Source organism: Ananas comosus, linkage group 8 (assembly GCF_001540865.1).
Source record: "Ananas comosus cultivar F153 linkage group 8, ASM154086v1, whole genome shotgun sequence".
NCBI lineage: Eukaryota > Viridiplantae > Streptophyta > Magnoliopsida > Poales > Bromeliaceae > Ananas > Ananas comosus.
This window is the reverse complement of record NC_033628.1, coordinates 2,663,012-2,675,073: the sequence shown is the minus strand read 5'-3', so window position 1 is coordinate 2,675,073 and position 12,062 is coordinate 2,663,012. Positions and strand designations below refer to the sequence as shown.

At 34.6% G+C, this 12,062-nt stretch overlaps 1 protein-coding gene across 3 annotated transcripts; it reads left to right on the top strand.

Annotated features, from left to right (window-relative positions):
• On the top strand, positions 401-11,670 carry LOC109714090. 3 transcript variants are annotated; one of them, XM_020238517.1, is made up of 11 exons: positions 401-446; positions 2,444-2,558; positions 3,504-3,662; positions 3,886-3,981; positions 5,307-5,399; positions 6,065-6,160; positions 7,640-7,732; positions 7,845-7,988; positions 8,990-9,097; positions 11,041-11,092; positions 11,180-11,670. In XM_020238517.1, the coding sequence occupies exons 2-11, from the start codon at positions 2,463-2,465 to the stop codon at positions 11,215-11,217; spliced, it is 975 nt and encodes a 324-aa protein (XP_020094106.1). In that variant the 5' UTR covers positions 401-446; positions 2,444-2,462; the 3' UTR covers positions 11,218-11,670. The 3 variants fall into 3 exon arrangements, with proteins under 3 accessions (XP_020094106.1, XP_020094105.1, XP_020094104.1); XM_020238516.1 differs by lacking the exon at positions 401-446 and having other exon boundaries at positions 1,693-2,558; positions 6,068-6,160; XM_020238515.1 differs by lacking the exon at positions 401-446 and having other exon boundaries at positions 1,693-2,558.

Genomic DNA, 12,062 nt, shown 5'->3' with positions numbered 1-12,062 from the left:
AAACACATGATAAAAATTAGTGAAATCGATAATAAAAAGATAAAAATGAAACCTATGGTACTAAATTAATATACTTTAAATCACAGAATACTAAAGTGAGAAAGTGTGAAATCACGCGATAGTATTTGAAATTTGTTCAAAAAAAAAACATTAGAAAAATAAAGTAAAAACAAAATAATAAGCATTTTATTTTATTTTAACATAAAATGAAAAGCGCAGTGCCCCTGGTCGCGCCCTTCGTCTTCAGTCTTCCCCGAAAAAGCGTCTCGCTGCAGCCTTTTCTTCCGTACGTCGCCAGCGGCATATGGGATGAACGCAAACGAGAAGTCTGCTCTCGTCAAAACGTAATCGGCACAGAAGGAAGCAAACCCCGGCCCCACCCTTTTCCCCTCCCCCTCCCCAAAAAAAACCCCTCCCCAAAAAAAAAAAAAATTCTGAACAGGAAGGTAATATTTCATCCATTGCAATTTTTTCTCTACTGCTTAGTGAGATATATCCAGATTTTTTTTAAAAAAATCCATAAGAATAGCGTGAAATGTTGATCATTATCTCCTTTTCTTTAGAATTAGTTGTAGAAGGGTTAAGTTCGCTAGAGTGGCTTGTTTTGTTGTCTTTTTTTAAGGGGCTTTTTTTTTTTTTTTTTTTTTTTTTTTGTATTTAGCCCCTCTCAAAAACAAATTTTTACCGGTGACCCTAATAAATTTATATTTGCAAATATGGGCCTCTCCAAACACGTGAGCACTGCCTTTATATTTTTCAGTTGAACACGGTGAATGAATCACCATATTTATATCCACATTCAAGCTCCTCTTTTTTTACTCAGGGACGAAAAAAAAATACAAAAGAGAATTTAAAAATATCACCTAAGCGCTTGCGTGGCAAGAAGAGGGCTATTTTTGTAAATATAAATTTGTTACGTCCATTTATAAAAAATATGAGGAGGCTAAATGCAAAAAAAAACTCTTTTTTTTTAGATTTGTTCGACAGCAAATAAAAAGTAAAGACTTGGAAGCAACATTGTTTTTTCACTTTACCGTTTGGTTCGGGTATAAGCAAGAACTAGCTATTACAGGNGAAAATAATAATAAATGATAATTAAAAAACCTACAAACTTAGGTAGAATCCCATAATAGCTTTTATTCCAAGGACTTTTTCTCTTTCTTTTGTTTATTTAGCCCCTCTCAAAAACAAATTTTTACCGGTGACCCTAATAAATTTATATTTGCAAATATAGGCATCTCCAGACACGTGAGCACTGCCTTTATGTTTTTCAGTTGAACACGGTGAATGAATCACCATATTTATATCCACACTCAAGTTCCTCTCTTTTTACTCAGGGACAAAAAAAAAATACAAAAGAGAACTTAAAAATATCACCTAAGCGCTTGCGTGGCAAGAAGAGGGCTATTTTTGTAAATATAAATTTGTTACATCCATTTAAAAAAAAAATGAGGAGGCTAAATGCAAAAAAAACTCTTTTTTTTTTTAGATTTGTTCGACAGCAAATAAAAAGTAAAGACTCGGAAGCAACATTGTTTTTTCACTTTACCGTTTGGTTCGGGTATAAGCAAGAACTAGCTATTACAAGGATAGGTACAAGTATAGGGATAAGAAAAATAGTGTTTGGATGAAAATTGAGTTGTTCCCGGGGATAAGAATAATTTTAGGTAGTTTTATATAGAAAATGGAGGTGTTGGTGGGGATAACCGAGAACTACTATTTTCGGATAAAAAATTAGCGTTTGGGTATAAAGGGAGGATAAGGGCCTATTCCTATCCCTATCCCCTAACCAATCGCTGAAAGAAGTTGTTATCCATCACTTGACAAGCGTAGCGTGTGTTGTAAGCTAACCAACCATGACAATTAAAAGGAAAATACTTCTTCTGGTATATCAAATTATATATATATATAAAAAACAACGGTGTCAAACGAGGCATTAGTAGTTGCTATATCATTTTCTCAAACTTCAATATGCGGGTTTTGAGTTTTTAAATCATGTATTGTTACAGGAGTGTGAGAAATTTAGGTTAGGACTCAGAATAGCAGTGAATTTAGGTGCTTTTTTGAGCAATATTTGCTTGTAACAGTGTGTGGTTTGTGTTTTTTCTACTTCTATTGAGTTGGTTAGAGCACATTTAGGGCATGATTGGCCCGAGTTTGCAGTTTTCATCTACGCTTTTATGATTTTTTTTTAGATTAGGCTTGTTTAACTTAAAGTGTCTACAAGTCTAAAGCATTATAAAGGAAAAATGTCTTTTCGTAAATTATGAAGGATAGAAATCTTAAAGAGTTTTATTAAGGTTTGTCGATAATGTATGCCGTACAATATGCAAAGGATACTATTGGGCTTGGTTGCGGCAGTTCTGTGAGTAAATTAGGCTGCTTCTTGACAATATATTGGGGCCGGAACTCTGCTTTGTTTTGTGTGTCTTATGTTTCTCAGGTATTTCTTCCGGCCTGCTATGGAAGAGAGCAATGCATTTTATGTTGTTCGGAAGGGAAACACCGTCGCTGTTTACAAAGATTTTAATGATTGTCAGGCTCAAGTTAGCTCTTCGGTATGTGTCTTCGATCTCACAAACTTATTCTGTCTTTTCCTGCTATCCTATTTTATGGGTAAGACGAAATTGGCTGTGCATTTCTTAGAATATAAGGTTAAATTCAATTTTGTTCTTCTCGCTTCTACTAGGTTAATCTAATACTACCGTGCGATTAAATGCGATACAAAGTTTCAAATTGCAATGCTGTGTTAAAAATTTCTTGTCTCTTTAGCTACAATTTTAAAGCAAGGGTAAATGATGAAAGATGGTTTCTCTACGTGCTTATATATAGTAAATATCTTGGCATGTGATTTTTTAGTAAAAGTTCTTTGACAAAACAAGTGATTTTTTACATGTGGCTATGATTTGTTAGTCTCAATATGAAAGTATGAAGTTATTAATCTCATTTTCGAAAGTTTCTAAGTGATTTTATGATGCATGGCAAATGCTATGTGTTGAAGAATATGAAACAACTGTTGATCTTCAAAAGTTTAAGCTACTAGAGAACGGTGTTGTTACTATTTATATTTAACACTCCCTTCATGTCTGGGCTCGGTCACTTTTGATAAGCCCAAGACGTGGGTTTGAATTAAATGGAAGGAAATTAAGTAATGTTAGGAGCCTAACGGGACTCGAACTTAGGATCTCTTGCTCTGATATCATGTTAAAGAATATGAAACAACCATTATTTTCTAAAAGCTTAAGCTGTTAGAGAATGGTGTTCTTAATATTTATATTTAACACTAAGTATTGGGTTCGGAAAAGCTAGAGCAACATGCTTGAATAAAGGCTAATATTTATTTTGGCTGCATGAAATTTGGGAGTATAGGCTTTCCCAGGGCATTTTTGGAGGAAGGGAATTTTGCAGGCAAAAAACTGCTTTTCCAGAGAATAATATGGGCTTGTAATGCGAATGCTCTCTCATTCTTTAATTCCTTAGATAATTGAATGATTTTCCTATAGGTATGCAATCCTCCTGTAAGTGCCTATAAAGGTTATGGTTTACGTAAAGAAACAGAGGACTACCTTACTTCTCGTGGGCTAAGAAATCCTTTATATACCATTGATGCGGCAGATGTAAAAGAAGATTTGTTTGGTACTCTGGTTCCCTGTTCTTTTCAGGTAACTTATTCTGATACAGTTCTTACCACAATTTCCTTTTGTAGTCATCAGTCAATCAATCGTTCCTTTTTGGTTGTCGTGACTCTACTCTTGCTTTTGCTCTCTTTGCCTTTACATTATCTTACACTTTGGTTTCTTCAGTTTTTTGTACGCTAGTTATTTTGTAGTTGTAGTTCTGTGTTCTTTATCATTCAATCACCTGCACATTTTCCTTCTTTTACAGGATATTGCTAGATCTAGTTCTAGTCCTGCTAATCTTCCAAAGAATTATCCTGATCTAGGACGTTCCCCTGTGGCACAACCGGCAAACCGTAAACAGGCAAGTTAACTTCCAGTATGCGAATGCAAGTCCTTTTTTTGTTTACATGATTATATTATTTGTAGGTTGTAATATTCTCTAAAACTATTGATCAGCACAAGAAGTACATAACTATTTGATGAAATAAAAGGGTGGTTAAAACCATACTTAGGGTGAATTTTTTAGCAAGAATTGGTAACATGCATAGACTGAGTTTGTTCTGCGAAGAAAGTTATCTATACTATGAATTTTGAAACAAGGGGGGCGTAAAAGAAGCAGGGCTGTGTAAATTGAAATATTAGGAATGAAATGACTGAATTAAGGCATAATAATAGGATGAAAAGAATAGAAAAAATAATTTTTGAGAGAAGCCAATGATGTTGGATAAACGTACAGCTTTCTTAGGATATGAGAGGCACCCAGAGCAATAGAATTCTAAGTTCTAAAATGATTCACAGCCTTAAAAAAAGAGCTCAGAGATAAGTTATTTTATGTATGGAGGACTGAATTTAGTCATAGTAGGGATAGTGGACGGGTATTAAGTTCCGATTAGTCTGTACGCTGTGTAAAACAAATAAATGTGCTGGAGTTCTGTCACCAGTATTAAATGAATCAAGAGAGAAAACTCTAATAAAAATCGTGGTGGTTATTTTAGCATGAAGTAGCAACGAACCTGTACTCTTTGTTCTTTGCAATAACAAGTTCATTGTATATTGGGGAAAAGAAGCATTTTATATTTTGTCAGCATCAAGGGAGGGGGTTGGTGGAAGGCAAGACAAGACACTATGGAGCACAAGTTGTAGTGCCCAAGGGATGTAGTATGAGACGTGGACTAGCAACATTATTACTTGAGACACTGTCAGTATGAAGATCTCAAAGGATAGAGTGCCATTCAGAAATCTTTATGTTAAAGAATGAGAAGAAAGAATAGTATTAGTCTAACATAAATTGATACTCGAGGGTTGGTCTTTTTTGTACTTTAAAGTTTGAAGCAAAATTTCTGCTGGTAGGAAACGAATCCAAACTACTGATTTTAATGTATGCTTTATCATTTAGAACAAGTCCATCTTATTGTGTTGGTAGTGACTTATGTAATTCTATCACTTTCATAGTCTCTACAAGGACGAGTTGGTTTCTTTGAGAAGTAAGAGCTGTAAAGCATAGATTCTTGATTGTTTAAGGTATAGTTTGTAATATACAATAATCTGTGTTTCCTGATTTGTCTCATGATGTCATGCTGGCTTGAAGCTCTGTTCAGTTGTTTTCCTATTTCAGTAACTTAGTACTATCCACTTCTCGCAGCTCACTTTTGCAGCTAAATTTCATCTTAACACATTGCATTTCAGGACACATCTGGTTCTGCTCCTTCCTCCGATCACTTCAGGAAAACTCTTAGTCCGGGTTTTAACTCCGTTGAGACACAGTCAATTAACAAACCAGTAAGCTGTTACCTTTTCCTAAATGTATTCCTTTTTTATGTGGAATAGCATACCTAATCCTAATGTTATCTATCACCGGGCCCTGGATAAGTCTCTTTTAATTTTTACTGAGTTTTTGTTCCATCAATATTTGGTCTTATATTAATCCGAAAACTATTGTGGCTGCATCATATATGGTAGCCCTAAGCAAATTTTGTTTGGAGGTGGGTGTAATTGGCACTACCAAACAATACATACGTCCTGTCCTCACTTCCCTTTGTTCTCTCAGTTTATTGCTTTTTCCTCTTTTCTATTTATATGTATTCTTTTTAGAATTTATTATATTTTTCGCATTTAAGTATTTTCATTTAACTTTTTTTTGACTTCTTTATAAAACATCCGGGCTTGTCAGTTGAATGCATTTAGCGTGCACAACTCTATTTTTATTAAAAGAGAATTGTGTAAAGATTCTTATACGCGATTGAATTTCTCATTAGGTTATTTTGCTGTAACAATTTTCTATTGATGCATGAGGGATATAGGTGTATCACTCATTCCTGCGCACGTACACACAGACAGATTGTAATAGCGATTAGTTATGTTTTTATTATCTTCCTTCATATAGGAAAAAGAATTATTTATGGTTCCTTACTTACATGGTTGTGTCAAGCTCCTTTTTATTCTAGCAGGTTGCTGGGCACAGTCGCTTCTCCACTGATCTCTTACCGAACAATCTCATTCTAGGGTTTTCCGTTGAGCCACGACCAATCTCTCAACAACCTGTAAGTTAATTTTTTGTACAGTTGTCCTCTTTTTGCTTGAGAAATAACTTCAATTTGACTTCAGATTAGGCCACCGGCCTTTTGGTTGCATGACTATCTTGTTAGGCGTATATCTTTTGTTTGCTCAAGGGATGTGGTAATTGGCTGGTGTGGAGTAAGAAAAGATGTCTACAATTATATAGTGTATATGAGCTCCAAATCATTTTTCTTGGAATATGATAGATCACTTTGTTTGAAACTTTGAATTTGCTATCCTCAAAAGTTGGGATTATTTGATATCTCACATTAGCTGGAAGTTGGACTCCAAGGTTGGAGTTATAAAAGAAAATTCCCATGCTGCACAAATTATCACCAATATTCTAGCATCTTAAGCATTGTTTGCAGCATCGTCTTATAGTTTTCTGATTTTTGGTGCAAGACAAAGAAGAGTGAAGTATATGTAAGAAAATTGGCTGTAAGACATTATCTTTCTCAATCTTGTCCAATATATACTAGAGTGTGATTAACTTGTCATGTAAAGGTTTTCGGAATATGCAGAAAGTCTCCACTGTCAAGCAACCAGAGTCGTAGTTGTTTGCTGTTGAAACAGTTGATTGAAATATACAAATCAACAGTCAAGTGATCGGTTTCTCCACATTTCACGTCCTTGGAGAAAGGTCGTACGTGTTGTAGGTGGTTATATGTGATCAACTTGAATCAGAATCCCTCTACAACAACAAAATATCCTTTCATCAAAGATTGTATAAACATTACCGAATCTAGCCACACACATTCTTCTATTCGGGCGTAGCTTAATGATGTATCTCAGATTTCTTTTTAGAAGTGTTTTAAAGATAAATACTAGGCTTAATTGTTTGAGAAATGAATTATAGCAAACTGGTGATGTGAATTGGTTAGTTATGATACTTGTGAGTTAGCATGTGAATTCCTCAGGCAGTTTATCAGAACTCAGAAAAAGCAAACTGTCTATCTCAGGGAATATAAGAGCTGAAATCTGAAAAAATAATAATAATAATAGGTAAATATCCAGGTAACAATATTATTAGTTTTATAAGTTGTGGTTTGTTAATGCTATTATGCTCCCATAGGATACTAGCCTCAAATAGAAATAAAGATCGATCACAGGTCGCTGACCTTCGGAATAGCTGGTAGGGATTTTGCTAAACCCCCAATCCCAAATGTGGACTGCTTTTCTCTCACAAAAATATCATCTACTAATTTGGAATTTCATGAAAATTGTAAACCCTTGTTAAGTGGGACTTAAACACTATAATTTTCGTTTTATGCTTTTTTTAATGTCTAAGTTTGATTGCATGTCTCTGGCCCCTCATTAGTTTTTTTTTTTCCTTTGTGTATCTACGTTATTCTTGCTAGAATTTTGTCTATTGGAACGGTAACATGCATGATGACCACCATATTTTTCTGTTGGTTTTGGCTTATTGACTGATGTGCAGTATTTTATAATTGTGGGTTCCTCAGATGCTATGCATTCTTGAATTTGATGGTGCTTCAAAAGGAAATCCTGGAAAAGCTGGCGCTGGAGCAGTACTTCGCACAGAAGATGGGAGAGTGGTAGATAAATTGGGCATCGTTTTTTATTCTATTGTCTCATATTTTAAGATTCGCCATCTTTATATTGGTTCTTTAATTTCCTTTCCTCTCCGATTCTGGCTGTTTGCTGAAGATATGCCGACTTCGTGAGGGCTTGGGCATAGTTACTAACAATGTAGCTGAATACCGAGCTGTGATTTTGGGCTTGAAATATGCTCTTAAGAAAGGATTCAGAAGAGTTCAAGTGAGAGGCGACTCTCAATTAGTTTGTATGCAGGTTGGCGACTCTTTCATTCTGTTTCCTTCACCTTAACTTGCATCCCTTTTTAAAATGTGTGCTGTTTGCTGTAATGGATATTGTTTTGTTTTCTTTCATTTCATGGCAACATTTTGCTTCTTGCTTTATTGAGAAACTTTATGCCATTATTACTTCCTGATCATTAATGGTAGCTTTTTCTTATCTTTACTCTCAAAACAGGGTGTCACCTTGTATGTAAAACCTTTGTTGTTTTTCACTGTAGTCCTTCGATCCTCGCTGCTCTTTTTCAGCCAACAGATGATGTCGGTTTTATTGTTTAGACCATTCTCATAATCTACACTTTATATCTAATACCATTATGGCAGATTCTTTTCTACTTTCCTTATATATATATATATATATATATATATATATATATATANTGATACGCTTTCCAAATCGACGATCGGCTCTGTTAGACTTGATCTACACTATTAAAAATATTTGGAAACTAAATTTCATAATTTTTCGACATCATTTGGCTAGTGATCAAAAGGTCTCAAAATTGACAATTTTAATGGTAGATGTGATGCATTTGTGAATTTAATGGTGTAAAACAATCCAAATCTGATGAAACTTTTATAGAAAATTCTTTTTACTATTTAGAGTAAGATCAGTACCTCTAATCTTAAATTCAAGTCTTTTATCATCATTTTTTATGGGATTTTTATTTTCAGCCGTTCATTTTTAGACTACTCGTTTGATAGGTAAATGATACCGAAAAATTATAAAATTTAGTTTTCAAATACTTTCAATAGTGTAGATCAAGTCTAACGGAGCCGATCGTCGATTTGGAAGCGGCATAATTGAAAATAACTCAGTAACACGGAGGCCTCCGTGCTACCGATAGTATACCAGCCTAGCTCTATATATATATATATATATATATATATATATATATATATATATATACATTTATCAACTGTGATGCTATTAACAGCTTTTGTCTATGATATTTACTAAATGCCTCTTGAAAACAGGTGAAAGGACTCTGGCAGACCAAGAACCAGAACATGATAGAATTGTGCAAGGAAGTTAACGAACTTAAAGAAAGGTTCTTAGACTTTGAGATCAGCCACATGAAGAGGGTACAAAAAAATTGCCTTGTTCTATATTTATTTGATCATGGTTAGCTATTGCATGTTTTAAAATGCTTCGTTGTGAGCAAATTTGCTGCATCTTTGCTAAGTTTTTTTGGTGTGGCACAAAGAGTGGCTTATTTAGTTATATAAAACTCTTTGATACTGAATTAAGAAAATACAAGTGAGGCGTAGAAACAAATTAGGTGCATTACCTTGCAGTAGTACAGTATGGCATTCTAGTGACATCGTTGTTAATAAAAATTTTAGAATGCTTAGTGAAACGAATCATCTCAAGATTTATTTATTTATTTATTTATTTTGGTGGGTGGGAACTTGATATTTTTTGTAGGAACTGTTCTATGAGTTATTTGTTCTATGACTTCTTTTCCTTTTAATAGTTTTGACGGATTGCTGCCCCTACGTATTCTCCTTGATCTCATGTATATTGGCCTGCTGCTTTCTCTTTTTGGCTCTATTTGGATACATGAATATCTTGTTCAGCATATCGTTTTAATCTGCTCAAAGCTTGTAGCGAATCCACCTTGTCTTAGGTGGATAAGTATCCATCTGGGCTTTAAAAGGAACCGAGTTCGAAGCTCGGTTGATGTTATTTAAGGCTTTATGCCTTTCCACATGCTGGGTCCTATGTAGTATTTGGTAGACGAGGAGTGTGATCAAATGCATAGAGTGGTATATACGTCCTTCAAGTCATTATTCCGGAATAAAAGGAATCATCTTGTAAGTGAAATATACTATCCTAGCAAATTATGGAAGCCAAGACCTTCCAAGGAGCTAAAATTAAACTCCTAACTTGCAGTTACACAGGAAAATCATGGTAGGGCATGTTTGGATGTTGGAATAAGATTATCCAGTGATAACTTATTCGGTATGAAGATTGTGGGACTAGAATCTAGGAGTTTGATTTTGCTCATTGGAAAGTTCTGACATAAATGATTTGCTAGGACAGCATATTTCACCAAAATGGTGATTTATCTTCTTCCTCAAAAATGATTTGAATGTTGAATATGGTATCTAGATGTTTGATCATGCTCCTTGTCTACCAAATAGTGCATGCTTGAGTAAATCAAAGAGATGTACCATGCATTCAAATAAGGCCATAGCATATATGCTATCACTGGATAACTTGTTTCGGCATCCAAACACGACACTTAGACCCTGTTGGACGTCGGAATAAGTTCCGTATAAGGATTTTCTAGTATGATCGTAAGTAAGGAGTTTGATTTTTTGCTCCTTCAAAGGTCTTGTTATTCATGATTTGGTAGGATGGTATATTTCACCTATGAAGTACTTTATCTTATCCAAAAATAATAATTTGAAGGCCGAATAGAGTATCCATTTTTAAACATTTGATCGCACTCCTTATCAATCAAACAATGAAATTTCTTGAATAAATAAAAGGGATATACCGAACAAGATATTCATACATCCAAACAAGACCTTAGGTTTTCTTGTGAGGGTGAAGATGAGCTCTTCAGTGATTGTTTGGCGTAGGTTTCTGAACGAAGCCGAAGTCATTTGTTTGGCAAAAATCAAATTCTGGAGCAGCACCCTCAATTAGCCTTTGAGCTCTTACAGAAGCTCCAACTTGATTCTTTTGTTTCTAGCTACAATTTTAAGTAGTTAGGAGTCTCAAGCAATGAAGAAACTTTTCAACTTTCAAGCGCTCTAATAAAGCAACGCTTCCGTAAATTCTAGCCAGGCTGAACAAGAAAATTTCTAATATTGATTGGGCCACTACTGATTTGGACAAGTAGAGAATTTTCGATCCAACTTCTTCTATCTCTATTTTATTCTCATTTATTTTGTCTGAATAATGATAATTAGCTTTCTGGGACAACTAATACACCTTGGGCTTCCTGAATTATGTGCAAAACTTTAGCTCTATAATGCATTATTTACTAGATTTTCTTTGTTTTATGCTTTTGAAGGAGTACAATGCTGATGCGGATCAACAAGCGAACATAGCTATTAATCTTCCATGTAAGAAATCAAAATCCCTCTTTTTGGGCCGCTCATGCCACTTGAGATGTAGTTTCAAACGATTCACATGATTAAAATCTTTCGCAGATGGTTCAATCTCGGAGGAACCTGGAGAAGGTTACTAGTACTTACCTGAGATGTTCTCTCTTCTTTCTGCTTCCAGGTACTTTAATATATAAACTTAGAAACGAATCGAAATCTCTATATCGATATTGCAAGAAGGTGATCTTAACAGTTACAGTTTCTGAAAGATCTTTTAACATGTATGGTGGATTTTGGAAATCCTAATGCAACCACCATGCTAACAATTTGAATGTTGGTAAATTGATGGATCAAACTATGTTGAACTCCGCAGAAAATGCGAATGTTTTTCCATGTTACAAAGTTTCTGCTAACAAAGAAATATCTCAAAATTGTCGCATTCTTGCCCTGTTGTAAATCCTGGATTTGTTATGTTGAGGCATCTGTTTTTGAGAAATTGTCGAATTCCCGAGTGTTTGTTGGAGACACAGGGATAAGGATTAGTATATGTAAGAATTATAGTTTGAGTTAAGCCAAAGTCCTATTGTCGTTGTGTTTGGTTGGGGATAGAAGGGATAAGGATAAGCATTATTCCTTGGAATGTTTGGATTGGATTACTATTATTCAACTCAAAATCTTACTCATCTCAGTGACATTTGGGGGGCATGCAAGGATATTAACCACAATCTCTATTTTATCAGGTTACTAAACAATGGCTCTGGTCGGATGTCGAAGTAAGATATTCAACGATAATTTATTAAGTATGAAAATTAGAAATTTAAATTTTACTCTTTGAAAGGTCTCGACATTTATGATTTAGTAGGATTATATATTTCAGCTACAAGGTGATTTATCTTATTTCAAAATGCTATATGCTTTTTGAGTTAAGCGAAGAAATAAATTGAAGGGATATATTGGATAAGATGTTTGTGGCATTTAAACAGGGTCA

Coding starts and splice junctions, on each gene's coding strand:
- LOC109714090 (XM_020238515.1), top strand. CDS start 2,433: ATGTTTCTCAGGTATTTCTTCCGGCCTGCTATGGAAGAGAGCAATGCA. Junction 3,663..3,885: donor TGGTTCCCTGTTCTTTTCAG/GTAACTTATTCT, acceptor CTTCTTTTACAG/GATATTGCTAGATCTAGTTC. Junction 3,982..5,306: donor AACCGGCAAACCGTAAACAG/GCAAGTTAACTT, acceptor ATTGCATTTCAG/GACACATCTGGTTCTGCTCC.